Source organism: Ceratotherium simum, chromosome 27 (genome assembly GCF_057802395.1).
Source record: "Ceratotherium simum simum isolate JZ-2026a chromosome 27, ASM5780239v1, whole genome shotgun sequence".
Classification (NCBI taxonomy): Eukaryota; Metazoa; Chordata; class Mammalia; order Perissodactyla; family Rhinocerotidae; genus Ceratotherium; species Ceratotherium simum.
Window position 1 is genome coordinate 5,273,564 of NC_141926.1, and position 25,218 is coordinate 5,298,781.

Below are 25,218 nucleotides of genomic sequence, written 5' to 3' on the forward strand. Positions count from 1 at the left end.
TCCAAGGGTAAAATTTGAGACATTTTGTTATGGAACAATAGATAACCAATACACCATGTCACTGTGCATGACAGAAGAGGCATGTTAGGGCCTCAAGGGGTAGAAACAAGGTAGGGAATCCAAATATGTTTATCCCACCTGCTGATACCTTTTCATGGATACTCCTCAGTCGTATCACTGCACATTGATTGAGGAGAACACACCTCCCCACCCACCCCAGAAGAGCAACTTCCACCCCGTGAGGAGTCTCTAAACACGGGGAAGGGGGCGCATGGAGTGTATGCACAGGCGGATCACCAGACGCTTCCATCAAAACAGAGTTCACCTGCAGGAGCAGATCTGCAGCGTCCAGGGCAGAGGAGAGAGGGAGGTCCCACAGCGTAAGGTAAGTTGTGAGAAACTGAATAGACACATGGACAATGGACAGACCACATGTAAAAACAGAACTCTGACCCACGGCCTGCAGCAGCGTGCCCAGGAAACCAACCCCTTATCTACAGTCACCAGCACAGAAGCCAGCCTGCTGTAAGTCAGGCTTGTAGGAAGCCAGACTGCTATCTCTACCAACAATCCAGGAAGCTGTACAATAACCCTGGTAACCATTAGCCCCAAATGGCTGGGACTTGGTTAATAACTGACAGCTTCTCTAATTTTTTGTCCCAACTTCCAATTTAGAATCACCCAGAGAAAGCCAAATGTGCTCCCCTAACCAGTCACATAGGATGCCCCGCTTCTAGTGAGCCGCCACAGCTTCCCTGGGCCCACAGCCTCCTACCAGGGCCCACCTGGAACCTTCCCTTTTCCCCACTATAAAGCTTTTCCACTCCTCTGCTGGCCTTTGAGTCTCTGCCAAAATGTAAGTGATGGTGGCTGACCCCTTTGCGATAGCCAGCTCTGAATAAGTAACTTTGCTTGTTCTCATTTGGATGGTCTTCCTTTATTTCTACACCTGTTAGGAAACAAACCCCAGATCCACAGTAACATTGGAGGAGGAAACGGTGTGTGCATATGTGTACATGTGCATGTGTGTGTGTGTGTGTGCCTGTGCATGTGTGTGTGTAGGGCATGTGAGGGAGGGAGGGAGAGAGCCCGGGATAACAAGGAAGAGCAAGGAACACGTGTGTTTCTTTGCTCCCGTGTTTTGTTCAGGAGCATTCTCCATGGATGTAGGGAGAGTGTGGCAATGTACAAACCTTTTTCCTCTTCCTCCTGTCTGCTTAGCTGGACCACATTTCCCAGCCTGCCTTGCAATTAGGTGTGGCCGTAGGCCTGACTTCTGCCCACAGAATGTGGGAGAAAGTGACAGACACTGCTCCCTAGGCCTGGATCCTAGAAACTCCCCTCGCAATCATCTATATTCTCTCCTCTCTAACCTGCTGGCCACATACAGAGGGTCCAGTGGAGACTCGAAGGCCTCCACAATGGTGGAGCCACTAGGTGGAAGGAGGCTGGTGCCCTAAGGGACTGTGTGGCTCAGAACACTGCCGATCTGCCTTGGCCTGCCATGATGTGAGAACACACACATGGATTGTTAAGCCCCAGAGACCTTACGGCGTTTACTGCAGCAGTTAGCTTATTCTGACGAAAACAGGCGCCATCCACCCAACTCCATGCTCTGATCGGCTGGATTGAATTGTGTCTCCCCAAAAGATATGTCCAAGTCCTAATCCCCAGAGCATGTAAATGTGACCTTATTGGGAAGTAGCGTCTTTGCAGATGTCATTAAGTTAAAGATCTTGAGACAAGATCATCCTGGATTTGGGGTAAGCTCTAAATCTAATGACTGGTATTTTTAAAAGAGAAAAGAGAGGGACATTTGCTTTAAGGAGACACAGAGAAGAAAACTAGGTGAAGATGTGGGCAGAAACTGGAGTGATGCAGCTACAAGCCAAGGAACACCAAGGATAGATGGTGCCACCAGAAGCTGGGAGAGAGGCCTGGGACAGATTCTCCCCCAGAGCTCCAAAAGGAACCAGTGCTGCCAACACCTTGATTTCAGACTTCTGGCCTCCAGGACTATGAGAGAATAAATCTCTGTTGTTTTAATCCACCCAGTATGTGGTACTTTGTAGCTCCAGGAAACTCATACACCAGGCCCCAAGCATCTTCCCCAGACACCTGGCACCCGGGCTTCGGAGTCAGTCTTGAGGTGGTAAATGACGAGCTTTGGTTGAGGCTGTGTGCGTGTGTACATATGTGTGAAATGTATTGAACATTTAGGAGATGCTCTGAATATACAATTAATGGAACAAATATTCAGTATAAGACTTCATTTTTCTTGGACTTTATTTATACAACAGCACTTATAATTTGAAGGTTAAATAAAGAAAGAACAAGGGAACAAGGGCAGTGGATCTTGTCTTCAAGCGAATCTTCTGTTCAGCTCTGCTACTGACTATTTGTATATGTGGCCCAACTCATAAAATGAGGAGGAAGAGCCAAATTAAAAAAAAAAAGACTCCTAAACTATAGGAGTTCTTCTCATAATCTTTAGCTTCAATATTGCAAAGGTTCTTTAAAGCCAGGGAAACTTTACAAGACAAGGATGCCCACTTTTGCCACTTCTATTCAACATAGTATGAGAAGTTCTAGCCTGAGCAATTAGGCAAGAAAAAGAAATAAAAGGCATCCAAATCAGAAAGGAAGAAGTACAATTATCTCTGTCCACAGACGACATAACCTTATATCTAGAAAACCATAAAGCTTCCACACACACAAAAATGTTAGGACTAATGAAGGAATTCAAGAAAGTAGCAAGATATAAAAACAACACATAAAAATCAGTTGCATTTCTGTAAACTAACAATGAACAATCTGAAAAGGAAACTAAGAAAACAGTTCCATTTACAACAGCATCTAAAAGAATAAAATACTTAGGAATTAACTTAACCAAGGAAGTGAAAGACTTTTACACTGAAAACTACAAAACATTGCTTAAAGAAATTAAAGACGACATAAATAAATGGAAAGACACCCTATGTTCATGGATTGGAAGACTTAATATTGCTTAAATGCAAATACTACCCAAAGTGATCTACAGATTCAATGCAATCCCTACCAAAATCCCAATGACAGTTTTTACAGAGATAAAAAAAAAAAACCCACCCTAAAATTCACATGGAATCTCAAGGGCACCAAATAACCAAAACAATCCTGAAAAAGAAGAACAAAGCTGGAGGACTCACACTTCCTGGTTTCAAAACTCACCACAAAGCAACAGCTATCAAAACAGTGTGGTACTGGCATAAAGACAGACATATACACCAATGGCATAGAACAGAGAGCCCAGAAATAAACTCTTACATATATGGTCAAATAATTTTTGACAAGAGTGCCAAGACCAATGGGGAAGGGACAGTCTTTTCAATAATGGTGTTGGAAAAACTGGATAGCCACATGTAAAGAATGAAGTTGGACTGTTATCTACCACCATATAAAAAATCGACTCAAAAATTATTAAAGAACTAAATGTAAGAGCTGGCTGGAAGAACTTCAGAAGTGAGGGCTGCTCTATGGACCTGGAGGGTAAAGAAAAAAAGAGATCTTTGATGGAGAGAAGAATTGCTGGCATTTTTGAACACCTGTTTTGGGACAGGTAGTTTGTAGAAATGCTTTCACTTAACCCTCCTCAAATTCCTGTGAGGTCCATATAGCTTAGCATGAAAAAGAAAATAAAATTAGCCATAATCCTCTAGTCTAGAGGTGACCACTGGTGTGAAGCTCTATATTTTTTTAAAAATGTTTTTCCTTATTGAATTTCTGTTCAAGACTCAACATAGCAATGGGAGCTCACGGCAACCAGGGAAACAAATTAAAATTCCTATCACTGAGGCTCATTTCCCCTGGGGGGTTGGGGAATATGATCATAGCAAACAATGAGAAGCAGATGGCATGACGGAATTCATGTGAAAGTGACCAGCTAAAGGGCACCACCCCAAACAACCAAAGTCTGGATTTAAGCCATAGCCTCAGGTAATCTCCATCATTCATTTGTTCAATGAGATATCATTTATTAAGCAGCTACTATGCACAGGTACCATGAAAGATCTGGAAATACAAAAGAAGGGGTGCTGACCTTACCCCTCCAGGGTTTCATAGTCTAATGGGCGGTGTGGGGAGGTAGACAAATTAACACAGAAGGATGGCAGTATTTAAGAATGCTGTTGGCTGGCCTGGTGGTGTAGTGGTTAAGTTTGGCGTGTTCCACTTTGGCGGCATGGGTTTGCGGGTTTGGATCCCGGGTGCGGACTCACACCACTCGTCACTCATGCTGTGGCAGCGACCCACATATAAAGCAGAGGAAGATTGGCACAGATGTTAGCTCAGGGCTAATCTTCCTCAAGCAAAAAAAGAGGAAGATTGGCAAGAGATGTTAGCTCAGGGCCAATCTTTCTCAGCTAAAAAAAAAAAAAAAAATTAAGAAAAAAAAGAATGCTGTAACTGGGGGACGCAAGGAGTGGGAGAGCCACCTCTTCGTGGAGGTTGTGGAAGACCTCCAAGTGGAGGTGACAGCTCTGAGCAGTGGACTTCAGTCCTGAATGTGGCCTTCAGATGTGAACTCTGGTGCTGAGTGCAGTGCAGTGAAGATGGCCCCACACAGCAACAGCAAAGTCTGGCCCCAAAGGAGAAGCCACTTCTTGTGCCGCCTCCTGTTATAATAAATGCACACAAGAAAAAACCCAAAAGCGCTGCTGCATTTCCACGAATCTACCCGCTTTTAAATGGAGAATTTACAGAGGGCATGCCGCGCCTGAGTGAGCCGGTAAATTTTCTCCTTCAAGATATTCCTCTTGGTGGAGGTCTCAGCCTGTTCTTGGAGCAGCCAGCTATAGTGCTCTTTTTCGTTCAGTATCTGCATCATGGCTTTCTGCAACCAATCGCCGTTCTCTTGGAGCATAAAATACTGAATTATGAATGGGATCTGGTTGGCGAGACGTTTGCTGGTTTCCTGGAAGAGGGGGTAAGAAGAGTTGGCTGGAGGGATCTCAGCCCAAGGCCTATGGTTGCAGAGAGAAGCCTTGGGGCTCTTGGACGCATGCATGTGCATGGTTGCATCCATGTGGTCCCATCCACCCCGACTCCGGTGGTCAGGATCAAACCACAGGAACGTTCCATCTGGGATGTCCAATTTTTACTACCCAGGTATTCCCTCTGGCACTAAAAACCTACCTGGTAGGCTAGCAAACCCATACCACATTCTGGGCATCCTAGCCTTTCCAAGAGTTCCCTCACCTCCAACAACTTTACCTCCGCAATGAGACTTCCTGGCCCCGTGATACCCCTGGCTCCCTCTGGGGGCAAATCGGGACCTGTTTCAATGTTCGCTTCATTCCCTCTCTTCATAGGCATGTCCAGTTTGCCTGACTGTTCAACCCCATCCCTGGGTAACTCTACTGTCTATTCTAAGAAAAGCCTTCAGGAGTTGGGCTTCTTTGCAGTTTAAAAGCTATCTTCCTTTAGTCCAGGGACCGAGGGCTGGAAACCACAAAGCAGATTGGGTCACAAAATCTAGGGAAAGGAATTTTCATTCCTGCTTTGAGCTAGCGAGTTTGAGGCACTTCAAGAGCTGAATGTCTTCTGAACATTGAGGAAAGCTAAATCATATCCAGGAAAGTGAGTGCTTGTTGTATTCTTTGCTGTATTCTGATAATAGTAATTTTGAAATTCATGCAGAGCATAAAATATAAAGAACTTTGGGGTTGGAATTAATTTTGAGTACATTCTCTGCCATGTTAAAAATCTGATTTGGGGGGCCGGCCCGGTGGCACAAGCAGTTAAGTGTGTGCGCTCTGCTGCAGCGGCCCGGGGTTCGCCGGTTCGGATCTCGGGCGTGCACTGATGCACTGCTTGGCAAGCCATGCTGTGGCGGGTCCCATATAAGGTGGAGGAAGATGGGCATGGATGTTAGCCCAGGGCCAGTCTTCCTCAGCAAAAAAATAGGAGGATTGGCAGATGTTAGCTCAGGGCTAATCTCCTCACCAAAAAAAAAAAAAAAAGTCTGATTTGGGGCAAATTCATTAGAAGTGCCTGGATATGGTTAGATGTAAAAGTATAAATGAGCTAATATATGAGCAGAAAGGGCTTAGTATATAGTAGGGTCCCTCCCTTCTGCCCTCAGTTAAGCATCTGTCAATCAGGATACTCCAGTGCACTGACCTGTGTGCCTACATACTCACCAAGAAATACGCATTCAGGTGGACCCCAATTTCAGTGATGGAGGAAATCGAAGAGGTATCATTTGAAACAGACGATTTCAAATTTAGATTCTGTGGAAGCTTTCCCAACGGGTTAAAAATCTCTTCTCGGACTTTGCTGAGAACCGCGCTGTAAATCTGGTCTTGACAGAAAACCAGCTGCTCCATCCTGAACTGAAGTCGGATCAGATTTTCTGCTGTTTCCGCTTGTTTCATTTTTATCTCCTCAATCACGTGCTATTTGGATAAGAAAGAGAAACACGTTCCCTTTTTTCTTTCCTGGTGTTTAGACAACTTAGGAAGTACTATTGTGTTGAACACAGAATTAAAGATAATTTACGGTGAAAGAAGGTCTGAGACTTTAATGGTGATTTCCAGAAGGCCCCCCACTTCACCGTTCGTCACTGTCCTCATCACTCCTGTTTTGTAGCTCTGCTCCGTCATGTGCCTGTCCTGCCTTCTCTCCCTCCCGTTCTTTCTGTCTACTCTCACCTCCATTTCTTCCCACACCACCAGCTTTCTGCTTCCTCAAATGTGTTTAGTCGACATTGTTACATCATCGCTGTTGTCTCTGTAGCTGGCTCAAATCCAACCATTCAAGAATGACTCCAGCACTAAGGAACACAGGGGGATAACAGTTTGATATCTTTGTTTCCCAGAAATCCTGTGATTCCTGTGTCACCCACACAGTCAAAGGCATTCTGGGAAAGGAAGAAATGACATAGTGGAGAGGAGTCACTTCCTGGCTTTTGAGTTTCAAACAGACTTTTGTACATCGAAGGCAGAGACAGTGGTTTGAAGAAAGACAGGGCCTGTGAGTTTCACGGGGGCTGGTTTTTCTTCTTTTTTGGAGTGTATGTGGCAAACAACGATGTTTGTGGCAAATCCCCTCGTAGGTTTGGGGCCTGAAAGCAGAAATGTCACTTCACAAGAGGAGTGACACAGGAGGTGACAAGACCCCTGGCTCTGACATGGCTCAGGAGGAGCAGAGTACAAACGGCGGAGGGGAGTGTCTGAGCTGGGGGCCCTGGAGAGCTCCAGGAGCCCTGGCAAGGTACAGGAAGCTGTGCCAAGACTTCTTAGCAAGTCTATCCAAGGACAGTGCAAAGGGGTGGAGGTTCCTTGGCCCCATTTCAGCCTGCACTTGCAGCAGAGTGCTCCTGTGCCCTGGCTGGGCTAGGTAAGAGCTCAGGGGAACAGCCCTGTGGTCAGGAGCACAGGGGATCCAGAGGACCAATTGCCAAGGCCTGGGAAGGATGGCGTACATCTTGGAAGCCACTAGCCTGGAAAATTGACAATCAAGGACCAGGTATGTCACCCATCCCATGATGGGGCACCCCAGGACTCAGACACATCCCCTGGGAAGGTGGAGAGGTCAGAAGTAAGATTTATCTGTCAACAACTGACAAAAGAGGTGAAAGGAGAAATGATTATGTTATGGTAAAATGACAGAAATTCTTTTTCTTGCTCACCTGAGTTGTGGAACTAGATTCTGACCCATCGGCCTAGGCCTGGGCAGAAGAGGATTTTTATCTAGAGCCCAGGTGGGAGGCAGGACACCTCTCTTTTCCCTTTACTGAGAGAGGGGTTCGGAAAAGAGTTGCTAAGTTGCTAAGTGGAAACCCACATAGCTGTAGCACTATTTTTAAGTCAAACTTATAAAAATTTTGGACTAGGACTACTAGAAAATGCTGTCCTTTGTGACAGAAAAAGATTCAAAATACCAGCCAGTCACTAGATAGGGTCACATGTTCAGTTTATTACCACTAAGCCTAGGTCCTGCTATGTTGCAGAAGATTATGCAGAAAAGATAACTAGGTCATGTGCATTGTTCCATTCCTCCCAGGAAATGCAGACCAACTCCTGAGCAGAAGCAAAATGGTGGATGCTTTTGGAGTCTCCAGCCCAGCAAGCCTGCAATTGTAACCCTGGCCTCGTATTCCCAGACAGTAATTATCCAACTTCTTTCGAAGCTTAGACCCGGATACATCAGCCAGTATACCAGTGATCAGCAAGTAACCTGTGGGCGCTTACCTGGGCTCTCTGATGAAGGTTGGAATATTCGCTAAAATGTTTTCTGGCTGTGTCAATGAAAGTTTGCCAGATAATTTCTGATCAGAGAAAGAAGAAAACATCAGTAAAATGCAGCAGGAATAAAATGGGTTAAAGACACAAGGAGGATAAATTAAATCACGATACACTGACTCCATTCTAGGGCGGAGCTCCCCAGATCTACAGATCAAGAGATAAGGAGGGGATGCTACATAATCCCAGGGAGACAGGAAATCCACCCCGAGCAGGTCCTATCAGTTTCCTGTTCTTTCATGGATTGTGTGTTTTCTCCAGGGTTAGCATCTGACTATTCCTCACTTAGCTGTGTGGAGGGCTAGGTATGGTTAGTTAAAACTCATGTACACTCTCATCCTCCCTGCAAAATGGGCAAAGAGGATCTGCAGATTGTGTTTGGTAATTCCACTGAGACCTGTGGAAGGTGGTGGGATGGTCACTGGAAAGGCATGCAGGAAATTTCCTCACCAACAGTATTCTGGAGCATGCCGAGTGCGGGGTCTACCAGTTGTTCAATGTACTGCTGCACGATGATTTGAAACGTCTTGTAGTTGACAAATCCAAGAAGTTCTTTGCCGCGATACTGCTTTTCATATTTTGAGACTTCTTCATGAATAATATTTTTAACTGCCACATAAAACAAACCACCATGGTAAACACTAATAATTCTAAAGACATTTTAAAGATAGGAACATTTTTTAAAAAGACTTGCTTACCCACTGTACCCTATGGCAGTGCTTCTGAACAGAGTTTTTTTCATAATTGAAAAAAAAAATTCATGGTCTGATAATGCCAGTTTGAGAAATGCTGACTTTCAAGAAACAAAAATCTCATTCTATGGAAATGTGTCTCAATTGAGAGTTATCACCTCAAGAGAGAAGTTTAGTATTTATAACTGGTAGGAAAAAAATCTGATTAGTTAAATGAAAATAGAAACAAAAATTCTTGTAGCACTTTTATAGATCTCCCAAGAATACATCCAGACTACGTTGGAGGAATCCTACCGTGGAAGTGAGCAGTGCTGTTTTTACCAAGTGCCAAGACAAACGAGGATACAACGCGCACAGAGGCACACGCGCGCGCACGCGCGCACACACACACACACACACCCTACTGGCCTGTGGGCTGGAGCAGAATGGAAGCTGGAACTCTGCCAGGTGAAGCAAGAAGGTTCTTGTCAAACCATTGACCTCTCTGGTCTTAGATTAGGGGTGAAGGGAAGGGGGGAACGGAGTAAGTGAGTTGTCTAGCCTCAGAACAGAGGAGCAAGAAGTCAGAGGTGGTGGAATTGTCTTCTGTTGAGTTGGTGAGGGCAATGCTCCACATGGAAGGGTCTTAATGGCTGGGAAGCAGTTGTAGATGACTAAGGGGCCCACGATCTCTTGTGCGGACATGCCCAGCTCTTTGCACACTTTTTATGTGCCAGAAGTAGCTTCTGGTCTTGGGAAATATGACACCGCTCTTAGGGGGAGCCCTGTCCCAGGACTCACCTTTTTGGGTATTGGCTGAAAGTACGAGAACCCACTTTTTAAACTCCTCTCTGATTTTGTTATATAAGCGGGTCTCTTTCTCCTTTACAAATTCTTCTCCTTCTTTTAGCTTTTCAATGTCCTGATTGAACATTTTGATTTTCTGAAAATGAGATAAAGTCATCAATCTATGCTGCAATCACATTAAAGGAGCCAGGACTGGGGGCAGCAGGGTGTGGTGTTGGGGGGAGGTCAGATCCCCCACCAGACCACCTCATCTCCCAGGGGTCTGGGAGATGGACACGGACACAAGGCAGCTCTGGCAGCCATCTTGAGGACCACCTTAAGATGTGCTGGGCCATAGTAAGGAAGCAGATGCCCATCTATGGGGATCTGGTGACAGAGAACCCAGTTTACGTGACTGAGTGTCACATGGAGTCCTTGGTAACCCTCACCTCAATCAGAAAGAACATTTTATCAGCTTCATTGCTGGGGATGTTCTCTCCACACTGGCGCAGCTCCTCTGTCGCCCTCTGGTGGCTCTCCCTTATTTGATTTTCCAACAACGGGAGTGATTTCTGAACAAAATAATAGCAAACAATGAACATCCGCAGCTTGTTGACATAGCTGACAGATTTCTTAGGTATATGAGCAGAATCCCATTTGAAAGCATTCAATGGGATCTGGAATGTCTACTATTGTGTGAAGCTTGTTAAGATGGAGGCCTGTTAAGGAGTCCAAGGAGGGCTCTGCATGCAATGGGTGTGCGCTATGGCGTGGATGATCTGGAGCAGAATTTTGCAGTTCTCTCATGTGATTGGAGTGGGGATGAATCGCATGACGGCCAGTTTTTGTTTTTTGTTTGGTTTGGGTCGGTGCTTTGTATCTAGAGAACAAGTACACTTGAAGGTAACGTAAGATTTCTTGAGTCAAATGTTCTGTTGGTGATAACTTGAGTGTGATAACTTGAGTGTTGAGTTGGGGATAATTATAAACTGATACATGGTGCTTCGGTTAAGAATATGTCTTGGGTGTTGGGTGTCAGGCTGGGTACAGTCCTAACCAGTCAAAGATGCTGATGATAATAATGAAGACGAGGAGAAGGAAGGATGTAGGGAGCACCACAGAGGGTTGTCTCTGGGCCAAGCATCATTTCAAGCATCTCCACGTCTCAGTTAAGCCCCATACTGCAGTACGAAGCATGTAGCTTTATTGCCTCTTTTTTATAAGAAAGGACCCCAAGGCTCAGTGAGGCAAATTGCTTGGATATCATCGCTGAGCGAGCAAGTGGCAGAGTTTCAATTCACACCCCACTCACCACCCCCACAGCTCGAGCAGGTGAGCACTGCAGGTGAAGGCACCTGAGTGAGAAGCGGCCCCAATTTCTGCTTTGGTGAACGAGGTGGCTGCAGCCAGCCAGGCAGATGAGTTCACTGGGATGTGGAGGCATTTTGTGGATTAGCACACCAAGAAGTTGATAAGGTCTCACAGGCTCTTTTTATTTTTAATCTATAGATAGAAATGTATTAAATTTTTTCCTGATATTTCAAATTATCACCATCATCGAGTCTTGATATAATTTTGAAAATTAATTTAAATATTACAAACTTTAAATTCAAATTTTAATGTAAAATATTTAAATGTTGAGAAATATGTTATCAGAAAAAGTTATCAAAATGCAACATCATTTTGCAAAAAATATGTTTTTCTCAATTAGACAAGGATATATCTTTTGGAGCCCTTTTCTGCAAGCTTAGGGGATTCCACTAGAATCAGTGCTCCTGAAAATGCGTTCCCCAGATCACCTGGGAAGTTAGAAGTGCACATTCGTGGGCCCCACACCTGACCTACTGACTCAGAAGATCTGAGCAATCTGAGTTGAAACAAACCTTTCAGGTGACTCTTGTGCATACTACAGTTTGAGAACCACCGGCCCCTGCCAACCAAATATATATATACGTATATATATATATATATTTTTTTTTGGTGAGGAAGATTGTCCCTGAGCTAACATCTGTGCCAATCTTCCTCCATTTTGTATGTGGGACGCCGCCACAGCATAGCTTGATGTGCGGTGTGTAGGTCCGTGCCTGAGATCTGAACCCATGAACCCCGGGCAGACCAAGCGGAGTGCATGAACTTAACTACTATGCCACCAGGCCAGCCTCCCAAATATTTCTTGAATACGTGTCTCCTGGCTGGAAAGAATTCATTGCTTTTGTCTGACACAATTTAGCGTAGACTGGAATCCAAGCCCAGGGATCATGTCTGCTCTAAGGGTTAACCTTCAATCTTCAACTTTGTACACGAAGGTTCAGGCAAGCGCTACGAATATTCTATTTCTCAAGAAGCACTAAATCACAGTTCTCCTATCTTTAATGACATCATGATAACTTTGTCTGTGGTTGTAACTTGTCGAGAATCAGTGAAAACTGAACATTTATTTCCTACAAGTTCGACCCTGGGAAAATGTTTTTTTTTTTTATACTGTGAAGTGCTGACAATCTATTAAAAAAAAGAAAACTTTGCTAACTCGGTGTTTGTGCCTTTTTACACTGCTCGATTTTGCTTCCCTTTTTCCAAAACTCTCTTGTGAGCCTCTGACCAAGAGCGATTTGGTCTTCAGAATGTGCCTGTTTGGGCAGTTCAGTGGGGTGTCTTAGCCAACTCATGACCAAGAGAATGACTTGGGCAGGCTGCAATTTTTATAACTCTCAACCCAACCTATTGACTCACATTGATGTGCAAGATGAGCTCAGTGGTAAGTCTTTCTGCCAGACGGGGCACCGTGGCCTTTCCTTCCTCCAGGAGAGCACTGAAACAAGACACAGCACACAGGAATTCAGGAAGGACCCATATGACCATTTTTCCAGTACTGGGCTTTGTTAGTGGGTAGGTGAGCTCAGCTGCCTGAGGTGACACATGCCATCAGAAAAGCGAGGTAGTGCCTGAAAAAACAGCAGCTGATTACGGAGTGAGCCCATACCTAGGCGAGCATGGTACTAGGAAGGTTACATTCATTTTCTCTTTTTATCATCCCAAAAAACTCATGAAGTAAGTCATCTTTTTATTTACAGGAAAACAAAATAAACCTAACTTCATAAAAGTCAGTGACTTCTCCAAACCAGTACTTTATTTCTTGTAGCAAATATTTCTCCCTGAATAGCAAAATCAGTCTTGAGAAAGCAGAACAAAGCTGGAGGCATCACAGTTCTTGATTTCAAAATATATTACAAAGCCACAGTAATCAAAACAGTATGGTACAAGCATAAAGACAGACATATAGACTTATGGAATAGAATACTGAGCCCAGAAATAAATCCACTCATATACAGTTAACTGATCTTTGACAAAGGTGCCAAGAATATACAATGGGGAAAGGATAATCTTTTCAACAAACGGTGCTGGGAAAACTGGATATCCACATGCAAAAGAATGATACTGGATCCTTATCTTGCACCATACATACAAGTCAACTGAAAATTGATTAAAGGCTTAACCTAAGACCTGAAACTGTAAAACATCTAGAAGAAAACATATGGGAAATTCCTCATGATATTGGTCTTGGGAATGATTTCATAGATATGATACCAAAACCACAGGCAAAAAAAGTGAAAATAGACAAGTAGGACTACATGAAACTAAAAAGCTTCTGCACAGCAAAGGAAACAATCAGTGGAGGACAAGGAAACCTATGGAATGGGAGAAAATATTTGCAAACCACATATCTGAGAAGGGGCTAATTTCCAAAATATATAAGGAACTCCTACAATTCAATAGCAAAAAACCCTAATAACCCAATTAAAAAATCAGCTAAAGACTTGAAGATATTTCTTCAAAGAAGACATACAAATGGCCAACAGGTGCATGAAAAGATGCTCAATGTCACTACAGGGAAATGCACATCAAAACTATAATGAGATATCACTTCACATCTATTTGGATAGATATTACCAAAAAAACAAAAGACAAGTGTTGGCAAGGATGTGGAGAAATTGGAACACTTGAATACTATTGGTGGGAATGCAAAATGGTGCAGCCATGATAGAAAGGATGGAAGTTCCTCAAAAAATTATAGATGGAACTACCATATGACCCAGTAATCCCACTTCTGGATAGTTATTCAAAGGAATTGAAATCAAGATCTCAAAGAGATATTAGCACTCTTATGTTCATTATAGCACTATTCACAATAGCCAAGATGAGGAAACAGACTAAATGTCCATGAACAGAAGAATGGAGAAAGAAAATGTGGCAGATACACGCAATGGACTAGGATTCAGCTAAAAAAGAAGGAATTTCTGCAGATGTGACAACACAAATGAATCTCTAGGACATTATGTTGTATGAAATAAGCCAGTCACAGAAGGACATCTGTCCACTTACATAGCTATCCAAAATAGTCCAACTCATACAACAAAGAATGGAATAGTGGTTGCCAGGTGTTGGGGGAGGGGAAAATGGAGAGATGCTAATCAATGAGCATCAAGTTTCAGTTATGCAGGATGAATAAGCTCTAGAGATCTGCTGAACAACACTGTGCCTATAGTTAACAATACAGTCTTGTGCACTTAAAAATGTGTTAAGAGGGTAGACCTCATGTTAAGTGTTCTTTCTACAATAAAATTAAATTTAAAAAGTGTTTACACAGTGCTTACTAAGTGCCAGGCAGTGTTCTAAGGGCTTTATAAATATTAACTTATTTAATCATTGAACAACTGATTTTAGAGAAAGGCAAAGGCCCAGAGAGGTGAAGTAGCTTGCCCAGGGCCACACACCAGATGGTATGACTGCAAAGTGTTTGCCATTAACACCAGTTCGGGAAGGACCCCACAGGATTGTTTTGCCAATGCTGCTCTGAGTGCCTCTTGTGCAAGGGCTGAGTCCCAGGACGTGGGCACTCAAGGATTTAAACTCCTACGTTCAATGACAAGCACTTAATGCACTTTCTCATCTAAGACTTAACTTGCCCAAACCTTGAGCAGTGGTTTTAATGTGTGGTCCCTGGACCAGCGCCATCAGCCTTAACTGGTACCTTGTTAGAGACAGAAATTCTTGCACCCCCTCACCCCCTAGACTGCAGAAACTCTGAGACAGGGCACAGATAGCTGGATTTCAACAAACTCTCTAGGAGATTCTGCTGCTTGCTCAGGCTTGAGAACCATGGGTGTGATTATTATAGAATCTTCTCTCTGCTCAGCAAGCAGAGTTTCCCTCTCCCGTGACCCCCAACGCTATTGAAAGCCTCTGTTTCTTTCATTCCGGGCAGGAGCAGAGAGGAAGAAAGAAGGAACTGGCATGGTATTTACGGCGTGCTGGCTGTTGGTGCACCAGAACCTTGGCGTGTGTCATATTATTGGATCCTAAACACCATCCTGGGAAGCAGTAGTAGGGCTCCCTGGGCAGATGAGAAAGCAAAAGATCAGAGAGGCTGAGCCATTTCCCAAGGGCACACAGCAAGTAGCAATTCACCGTCTTCCCTCTGCCTCTCTCCTTAAAGCAGACGTGACCTCTCTCTTATTACTCTGGTCTCACATAGTTCAGGAATGGCAAGTTCCCAAATAAAATAAAACTGAAAACTGCCCAATTCAATGGGAAAAATCCCAATGTCCTGCAAACCGCAGTCTCTACAGGGTAATTTATATTTAACAAAACCAGTTAGTTTTATTAAACTAACTCTCAAGAGGTGGAGAGTTCTATAAAGCGCATTTTAATGTGTACCATTTATGATGGTTGATACAGGTTTCTGGAAGTTAACCATAGCTTAACATAGGTTGACATTGGTTTCTGGACTAGTGTTTCTATTCTTTTCTCCATTCACTATTTGTTTGACCTCATTACTCTTATCTATAAAAATGGGAAGAACCTTACCTGCCATATGTATCACCTAAGATTTTATGGGACTCAAACAAGACAGCAAGTGAAAACATTTTGGGAAACAAAATGCCCTAGGCTCTATGAAACGCCGTATTACAATTTTCAGTCAGCACCAACAGAATCCAAGACAAAATGGTTTGTCTAAATAAGCCCATACATTTAACACTCGAATAAAGACAAAGATAGGTTGTGCTACGTTGTATAATGTTTATATATAATTTGGTGATCATCTGGGCCAATTCTGGGAGGCAAGGCTGGCTTCCGTGCAGTCCAGTTCCAGGGCTGTCCTATAGAATCTCACCTGAAATACGGGTGTGTCTGAAAGAACATCATTTCTTTCTTGGTTGCCTCAGCCAAGCTCAGCTTGTTTGTGATCTCCTGCTGGCCCCGGCACTTGACGACCATGTAGCCCTTCTTGAGGCGGTAGGTGAGGTTCTGCACCACATTCACGATGATTTTTTCAGTGCCCTTGTCCACTAGATCTGGTTTGGTCAGGATTCCTGTGGGATGATTAAAGCAGGGCAGTGGAAAGCTTAGTTCTCTTCTCACATATATTTGAACGCTGCTGGGCTATGGGATCCTTTTGGGTCAGTATCAACAGTCTTCTGCAGCCTTGATTGCCCTGTGCCTGACAGCCCATTCATTCATTTCATCATCACCCGTCTTCTTTGCACTTTTATTTGCTCACCTGCTCACTCAACTCATTAAGTGCCTTGTATCATTTATTTGATAGATGTTTCTTGGGTACCAGCTGGGTGCCAGGCCCTAGGGCAGGTCAACTGACTGGCTCCATCACCATGCTTCCAAGAAGACCCCGTTCCCTACTGTAAGGAGGGTCTGTGCCCTCTCTCTAGTGTCTCCCACCACAGACTCACTCTGCCTCTCCTTGGGAGCACCTCCTTTGATAATCTCCTCCCTGCCATCTCCTCTCACTCTTCTGCCCCACACCTTCCCACTCTCGCTGGACTGAAAGTTTTGAATTCTGAGTGTTTATTTGGGTTTGCGTTCTTTGAGTATCAAATAGCCACTGCATTTTTTTGTTTGTTTATGTTAGAAACCCGAGTGTCATCTTCTACTATTTTTGTCCTTATTTTTAATTTGTGGTTATGTCTGGTCATCTGGTCTACCACTTCCTGCAATCTTCCTGGCACCTAAGCAATTGAATTTCTCAGTCTCTCTCTTCTAAACTTCCTGTTACCAAAAGTTGTCATTTAAGAGCATATCTTTATACTCATTAAATGGTTTGTGTGAGCACAGACCTTCATGTACTAACAGAGCTAAGACATCTCCGAATCTACTTCTGCACCTACTATGGGTAAAGGAGAGGACCTGCCAATTGGAGGGGAGAAAGCAGCCAAGAAAATCCTTCCCTGGAACCAGCCATCATTCATGAAAGCCTAGATCATTGTACTTTATTTTGAGAAAAGCAGTAAGTAAGATAATAAAAATTGAGGCTTGCCATTAAAATTCCCCCTAGCTGGAGAGAGAGGGCCTTCTCATACTGTGTCTCAGTTTGAAACAGAGGACTCAGTCAGAAAATCCACATGCCTCTGTCTACAGCATCAGGTCATAAGCATTGTTTAATGTCCTAACTTTTGGGACACAGAGAAGGGCAACGTCAGCAATTTTTAGATGCTTTAATTTTTTTCTCTTTTTAAATTAATTCATTCCTGAATACATTACATATATGCATTGATTTAACAAATCTTATTAAGCACACTGCTTTAGGTGTTGAGCAGGTGGTAGTAAGTGAGATGGCAGAGTCCTGGTCTCAAGAATATCTCCCCACCTTCTAGTGGGGAAAAAGCCAGATAAATAATCTAGTATATACAAGAAATAAAGAAAAGTATCTGATATCGAAGTGCTATGCAGAGAATTAAAATAAAGTGATGGGCTGGCAAATGACTGCAGGCAGGGGTGGATGGTACAGTTGTAGGTTGGGCGGGCAAAGAGGGCTCTGGGAAGGCAGCATTTGGGCTGAGCTCTGAATGAGGGGAAGGAGCCAGTCGGGTGAAGATGGAGAAGGAGGATTCCAGACAGTTGGATGAGAGGGAGCTGGGATGACTGAGACAGACTGGACAGTAATGGGCAAGGCAGAGAGCCACGGGAACCATGATCAGAGAGGCCTGCAGGGGCCAGATCACAGAGGGCTTTGTTGTCCAGGTAACGGGGCCTGGGGTTTATGTATGTGAGATGGGTGCATTAGAGAGTAGAAGCAGAGGACCTGATTTACAGGTTTAAAGGCCGGTGGAGAGTGCCCTGTAGTGGGCCAGGTGAACACCAGGAGACCAGTACAAGGATGTTTGAATAATCCAGGCAGGAGATGATGGAGGCTTGGTCTAGGTAGTGACTATGGAGACGGAGAGGAGTGGACAGTTGGTATTAGTTTTGGAAGCAGAGTCACAAGGACTTAGAGGAACTAGACATGGAAGCCAGTGGAAGGAGGAATCAAGTGTGACTCTTAGATTTGGCTTTAGAATTGGGCAGGTGGATGTGGTGCTCTGAATGAGGTGGGAAACCTTGGGGAGGTTGAGCATCAGGGTAGGGTGGGGTATCACGAGTTGTGTTTTGGTCACATTAAATTGGGGACATTTACTGGACATCCAAGTGGAGATGTCAAGTCTAGGGAAAAGTAAGGGCTACAGATACAGATTTGGGAGTCGCTGGCATATAGATGGGATTCAACACCATGGACAGATATGACGACTGAAAGAGAATGTGTTGATAGAGGAGAGCTCAGAACCAAGTTTCCAATATTTAGAGGTCAGAGAATTGAAGAAGCAGCCAGACAAGGAGTCTAAGACTGTGCCCTCCAGCTGGCCAGTGAAGGAGAAGGAGACCCGAGAGAGAATGGTGACCCAGAAGCCAGTGGGCTGTGATGTTACAGCAAAGGAAGGAGAGATTTCAAGGAGGGAGTGGTCAACCGTGCTGGCTTTGGCTAAGAGGTTGAGAAAGATGAGGATAGAGAAGTGACTGTGCATTTGTCAGCATGGAGGGCATTGGTGACCTTGACAAGAGCCATCTCTGTCACATGGTGGGGACAGGAGTTCACCTGGAGCTGGCTGAGTAGACAGCGTGCATTCAGCACTGGAGGGATGGGGAGCCAGCTTAGTGGAAACCCTGCAAATATTTTGACTCACTGTTCTTTTTGACACTTGATATTATATAAACCACTACTGTATTGTTCATCATTTGTTCTATTTTCACCCTTTGGAAGTACTGTATAGACTACACATGACTCATGTGTACAAGAGAATAACTCAACTAATGAAAATATGATGCTTCCCCATCCACTCCACCCTCACTCAGCACAATGTCCTAAAGGTTCATCCGTGTTATAGCACATGTCAGAATGTCCTCCCTTTTTAAGGCTGAATAATATTCCACTATATGGAATTACCACATTTTGCTTATCCATTCACCTGTTGATGGACAGTTGGGTTGCTTCTACCTTTTGGTTATCGTGAATAATGCTGCTATGCACATGGATGTACATTTCACTTCCTTTTTAAACCTAGCACACTTTCCTCTATTTCTATACTTGACCTAGAATGCATAGAAAGTTTGTTTTGATGTTATAACGTCACATTGGGCCATATTGAGGTCTGATTGTGTATACTTTAAGACTATGGTACTTGGCCGAATCCATAATAATAATAGCTAATATTTAGTGAGAATTGTTGGTTATCCAAGTTTGTGACTATGAAAGGACCATAAAACTGACTATTAATAAGAAATGTTACTAAATTTATATAGAGATAATAATATCCAAATAGATCTATCTATTGGACAGGTGATATCACCTACTTTGGCCATCAATATGACACCCCTAACGACTCATGATCGCGAGAAGAGGAAGAATTTGGACTGGTGACCCAAAGCCTGAGTTTTCTCTCTGGTTCAGTGTGTTGCAGATGCCTGTAGAACTCAACGGCTAAGAGGGCACAAGCGCAGTCTGGCATATAGTAAAACACTACACTTGAGGTGTATTACCCTAATATTTATCTCTATCCTTACTGGAAAACCAGGCACTTGTTCAGGAAGAAACGGAAAAAGCAATTAAATACTGAGTATCCACGTAGCCAGGAGAAATGACTTGCAAATTTTCAGGAAGGTAAACTCTATGGGCAGGTGGAATGATTGGTGAAGAAGTGATATTGAATAAAAATATTAAGAATAAAAAAATAGCAGCTATCATTTGCTGAGAAAATACTACATGCACACACCTAAGTACCACCATCTACAATCTTTCTTTGTGTAATCTTCCCAATAGCCCTAGCATATAGGTATTACTGTCAGTACCATTTTACAGATGAGGAAATCGAGTTAAATATACCGCCCAAGGATATGTACCCAATAAGTGGTAGACCAAGAATTCAAATCCAGAGAGTCTGTGCTCTTAAACCAAATCCCCTACAATGCCTTCCAGGGTGACTTTTTTTTAAAGGAATTGAGGAGAACCCAGTTCCCCATGAAGAGTTCTGCCTGAATATGAATTCTGCACACACTCACGCTCCAATATCAGCCTGGTAGTGTGTTCATGAGGCCTTATGAAGGTCTTTTCCATGCACCATGGGGTCCCAAGAACTTTTCCTGTGGATAACAGAGCTGATGGGACTCTTTCTCCTTTCTGGACCACTGTGGGAGTGCAAATAAGGCTGTTCTCATCCCCTATCCAGCATGGTTCATGAATGCAAATGAGGGACTAAAGCAAGGAGGGTGCAGAACCTCCAAATTCTGACCACGTATCTAACCCTGACTGTGAACGAAGATGACCTATCTACAGTACATGAATACGCCCTGAGCCCATGGAGCTTCTGCTGGGAACAGCACTTGCATCCAACACAGGATGTGGCCATCTCTAATAGTGCTACCATCCAGGATCTTCCAAATATATGAAGAGTCTCCCCATCCCTTCCCATCCCCCCGAAGCTGAGTTCTTTCTTCTTACCTATGGTCCTGTCTCCATCAGGGTCCACCTCCTGAGCCATGCTCAGCGCCTCCGTGGTGGCGATGTCCACGTTACAGGGGACCACCACCAAGTTGATCGTCTGTTGCCTCTGGATGTACTTCTTGATGAGTGCCTTGATCTGATGCCAAAGAATCACACAGGGGAATCACACTTTTCTGGTCATCCAACAACACAGCTAGACAGGTGTGACCGTGAAAAACCAAAGTGGTCCCAGACCGTGACCCAGTTATCACACCTCTGGGCTTTGCTTGGCCTATCCCTTCCTCTGGAATGCCCACCCACCTGCCTTTACTGAGTTCTCTGTTGATTTCCCACTTATCCTTCAAAACTCATCACTGGTATTTCTTCTTTCCCGAAGACTTTGATTCCCATAGCCAGATGGGAATATCTGTCATGATATGACAGGAGCCAGATATCTCCTGTCATGCTTCTGGGATGATGCCTTCTATTAGAGTGATTTGTGTACGTATTGTATCTGCCTGAGAAGCCCAGAGCTGCATTTGTGGTGATCCGTGACATTGGTCCCAGTATGCCCATGAGGAGTCCAGTGCAGCACCCCAAGTGGCAGGTACTCAGTATCTGCTCACAGCACAACTATCTGATACCAGTACTATCTCTACACACATTTATTCCTAATATTAATGACTCTATCTGCAAATCGTTCTTGGAAGGGGTCTAGCTCATCCAAATTAGAGAAATCCATTAAAATTTCTTAGACTTTGTAGGCAAAAGAGAGATGTGGGCAACATAAGCCTTAGAATACCAAATTTCAGTATTATTTTTCCCATGGACAACACAAACAAACACGGAAATGCTGGCACCTTGGGACATATTTCCTTATATTTTGACGCAATTCACACATACTTTTGCTCATTTGATGTCCCATCTAATTATTTTAAGTTGCACACAGAAGATAATACTGCCTCACCACAAGATAGAAAATTTGCATCACGTAAGCACAAACTAGTATTCTATAAACAATTAAACACAGGGGTCAAATAAAAATGACATATATAAACAGGCTGAATTAGGTCTCGGCCTAACTAGGGAAAATTTAACTGAGTAAAGTTATAATCAATCATAACTTTTTAAATTGTAATCAATTATAATTAAAAAGTTATAATCTCACTTTATAAGTGAGAGTTAATGTTAATTGTCTTAAGTTAAAAGTTATCTTCTTCTTGGTGCTTATTCCTCTGCTGCACCCATGTGACTGTCCTGCTAATGTCTGTGAGTGAGCAGACCTTATGATTCAGGGTTCTCCACCTCAGCACCACTGACAATTTGGGGTGGATGACTCTTTGTTGTGGGGGCTGTCCTGTGCCTTGTAGAATATTGAGCTGCATCTCTGGTCTCTACCCACCGGATGCTGGTAGCAACCCCCCTTTTCCAAGTTGTGACTGCCAAAAATGTCTCAGACGTTGCCAACGTCCCCTGGGGGTAAAACAGACTTGGGCTGGGAACTACCGTGGATCTTGGGGAGTGACAGCTGCTCCCCAGAATGTCTGCCTAGAGAACGAAACCTCATAAAGAACATCTTCTATTCATGCAACACACAGTTACTACTGGGCGCCCACCATGTACTAGGTCCATTCTAGGATCTAGCGAGTCAGCATAGAACATACAGGCAATGTCCCTCAGGGTTTATACCCTAGTGGAAGTAAACACTGAATAAAGAGGGTAGATGGAATCGGAAGGGCCAGGCACGGGGTATCAGGCATCAGGGAAGGCATCCCTGAGAAGGTGGCGTTTGAGCAGAACCCTGAAGGAAATAAGAGAATATGCCATGTGGAAAGCTGGGTGGGGAGAGCGTTTCAGGAAGAAGGAAGAGAGGGTGCAAAGATGGAGGGACAACGGTGGGCTGGAGTGTTTCAGGAGTGCCAAGGATTCAGGTGTGGCTAGATGGGGGTCAGGGCACAGTGCTAGGAGATGTGGCCATGAACTAGCAGGGCCAGATCCCATTGGACCTCTGGAACTTTCATGCTGATTGACACAGGAGCCACTGGCGAATTTTGAGCAGCGACAGCCGACCTGTGCTTTGAAACATGAGAGTTGTGTTGGGAACGCACTTGGGATGGGGCTGCTGCTTGAAGAGCAGAAGCAGGAAAAGCAAGTAGGAGGCCAGTGCAGAGACAGTAACTCAGTAAGAGATGGCAGTGGTTTGGGCTAGAGTGCTGTTGGCGGATCGGGGGGAAACGTGGTTGTATTTGGATGTACTTGAAAGTGCAAATACTCTGGATGTATTTGAAAGTAGCGTCAGTAAGTTTTGTAGCTGGATTGGATGTGTCATGTGAGAGAAAGAGAGGAGGCAAGGCTGACCCAGGTGATTGTGACCTGAGCCACTGTGAGGATGGAGGTGCCCTTTTCTAAGACAGAGAAGACTGCAGAATGGCCGGCGTGGGTGGGAAGATCAGGTGCTGGTTTAGGACCCGTTGAGTTTACCGTGCTTATTAGATATCCAAAGGGGGATGGCCAGGGAGCAGCTGGAGATGGGAGCCTGGAGTTCAGGAGAGAGGTTTGGGCTGGAAATAGAGATTTAGGAGTGGTATTTAAAGCCCCGAGACTAGATGAGATACCAAAGGAGAGTTTCGATAGCAAGAAGAGCTCTCTGAGGTACTGTACCATTCAGACATCAGGAAAATGGCGAAGAATAGACCAAGAAGGAGTAGTCAAAGGGAGGGTGGGAGGGGGAAAACCAGAGCGAGTTTTCCCTGAAGCCAGTGAAGATGTTTTTCAAGAAGGAAAGAGTGATAAATTGCATTTGGAAATAAAAATATTTAATGAGCTGAAAATGAATTAGAAGTAAAAGAACATAACAAAACAAAGCACTTAAGAATTCTGGAACATGAATGAAAGCGTTAGGGTCACAGTGCATTAATTTTTCAAATACTTTAACACCAGTGATATTTTGCTGTCTCAACCAATTTGTTTTGGCTGAAATTGTTTGAGATCAAAGTGTTCTGATCGAATCATTTGGACTCCAGTAGAAGACGTCTGGGGTGGCAGAAGGAAGTTGCTTGCTCCGACCCCACCAATGCGTCTTTCTCACACTCCCACCAATTCTATGGATGAATCAGCACCCTCCTAGGAGGGTCAGAAGTGTGGATTTCGTCACTGAACTCAGTAAGAGAAATGAGCTAAACACACTGCTCCCAGAGAGACAGAGAATGGCGATCTGGATGTTGAGGAAGAAAGCATAATTTAACTGCCCAAGACAGCAGAGCTAATGGAGAGCCGACCCAGGACGCACCACCTGGGACTGCCACACCCGAGTTTGTGGGTGGCAGTGGTTGGGTTCCCCACTCTGGCAGTGTCCTCTGTAAAAGGGAAGAGGGTAGGCAAGTGACCCCAGTCTAGGACAGGAGGGTCTTGTCTTCTCCCCCTCCTCCACCCTATCCCTCCACACCCTGGACCCCACCCCTGCTCCCGAGCTTCCGTGTGAGCTGGCTTGGCAAGGCTTGACAAGACTGGCCTTGGGGTGGCCTAGCTCAAAGATCCTCTGTGATTCAGGCCTCTCAGTGAGGACCGTGTTCTCATGCAACCTTACATGGGAAGGTCATTGGCAAAGAAGCAACAGGCTCAATGGCTGTTGGTTAGAGTTGGGTCATCGATGTCCTGTGGCTGTCATCCCTTTCCATTGTGCTGGCCTTCCTGCCGCCGACCAGAGATCGCAGTCTGTGCTCTGATTGACTTGCGTAGTGTTAGTTTAAAAACAATGATTGCTAAAATTGGCAGATTTCATGTAAAAATCCAAATTTCTGGCTTCTTTTGAATATCAGGACAGCTGGTGACACTGGACCTACATCCCCACGTGATAATGTTAGACAGGGCGTGAGTTGTCCCATGCACCTACTCTCCCACAGTCAACTTCTCTTGTTTCCCTGACCTGCCAGGCCATTCTCAGACCCATGCCCTGGACAGTCCTGCCCCAGTCTCCTCTCCAACCACTCGAAGTGAGGGCTAGGGAGGTATACTGGAGCCCTTGGGCTGCTGGCAGAGACCTCAGAAGTCTCCCCAGATTGGCCCATTCCCAAGTTCCAGAAAGGCTCACCTGTAGTCCGATGTCCTGGGGCTGATTTCCCACGGCTACCCTGGCAATGCCGGGAAGGTCAATGAGGGTCAGATCCGGAACCTCAGGGGAAGTGATCTCCAGACTAATGAGCTCGTGGCTGATGCCAACTCCACTTCCAGCCACGATGTTCTGGGCTACAGCGACCAAGAGAGCAGAAACCAGAGTCCAAATTAATGACCATGTGGAAGAAAGCGATTGTTCTTAAGGGTGGCTGCTTCTATTCAGAGTATAGGAGCTTCAGAGAGTCTCTGGTGCTTACAAAACACTTCACAGAAGCCCGCAGAGGGATCTCTGAGGCCACTAAGGGGCTGTTTAATACATAGGTAGCATGTACATAAACCCTCAAAATGACCAATACGTTCACAGTGGGATTGTGGATGGAGTCTATTCTCTTCATGCTTTTCAACATTTTCCAGTGAGTGTTGTGGTGGTTTTAAAATATGTCCACAAATTCTTCAATATTCCTCCCTCCAAAAGGTGGAGCCTAAAGTGTGGGCTGGACATAGGGACTCGTTCCTAACAAATAGTGACAGTGTGTGATGAGGCCATAAAAGGCATCACGTCTTC

At 44.5% G+C, this 25,218-nt stretch overlaps 1 protein-coding gene across 2 annotated transcripts in view; it reads right to left on the minus strand.

The window, feature by feature from the left end:
* Window positions 1-2,262: 2,262 nt before the first annotated feature.
* MX2 (MX dynamin like GTPase 2) overlaps window positions 2,263-25,218 on the minus strand; it is a 41,669-nt gene continuing 18,713 nt past the window's right edge. For both annotated transcript variants that reach the window (XM_087418061.1, XM_004429709.3), the window contains exons 5-14: window positions 24,631-24,785; window positions 20,559-20,697; window positions 15,909-16,107; window positions 12,467-12,545; window positions 10,186-10,308; window positions 9,752-9,893; window positions 8,730-8,888; window positions 8,229-8,305; window positions 6,177-6,431; window positions 2,263-4,948 (exon numbers count right to left, since the gene is read on the minus strand). In XM_087418061.1, the coding sequence (XP_087274187.1) occupies window positions 4,718-4,948; window positions 6,177-6,431; window positions 8,229-8,305; window positions 8,730-8,888; window positions 9,752-9,893; window positions 10,186-10,308; window positions 12,467-12,545; window positions 15,909-16,107; window positions 20,559-20,697; window positions 24,631-24,785 (1,559 nt within the window). In that variant the 3' untranslated portion in view covers window positions 2,263-4,717. The remainder of the gene's footprint in view (window positions 4,949-6,176; window positions 6,432-8,228; window positions 8,306-8,729; window positions 8,889-9,751; window positions 9,894-10,185; window positions 10,309-12,466; window positions 12,546-15,908; window positions 16,108-20,558; window positions 20,698-24,630; window positions 24,786-25,218) is intronic.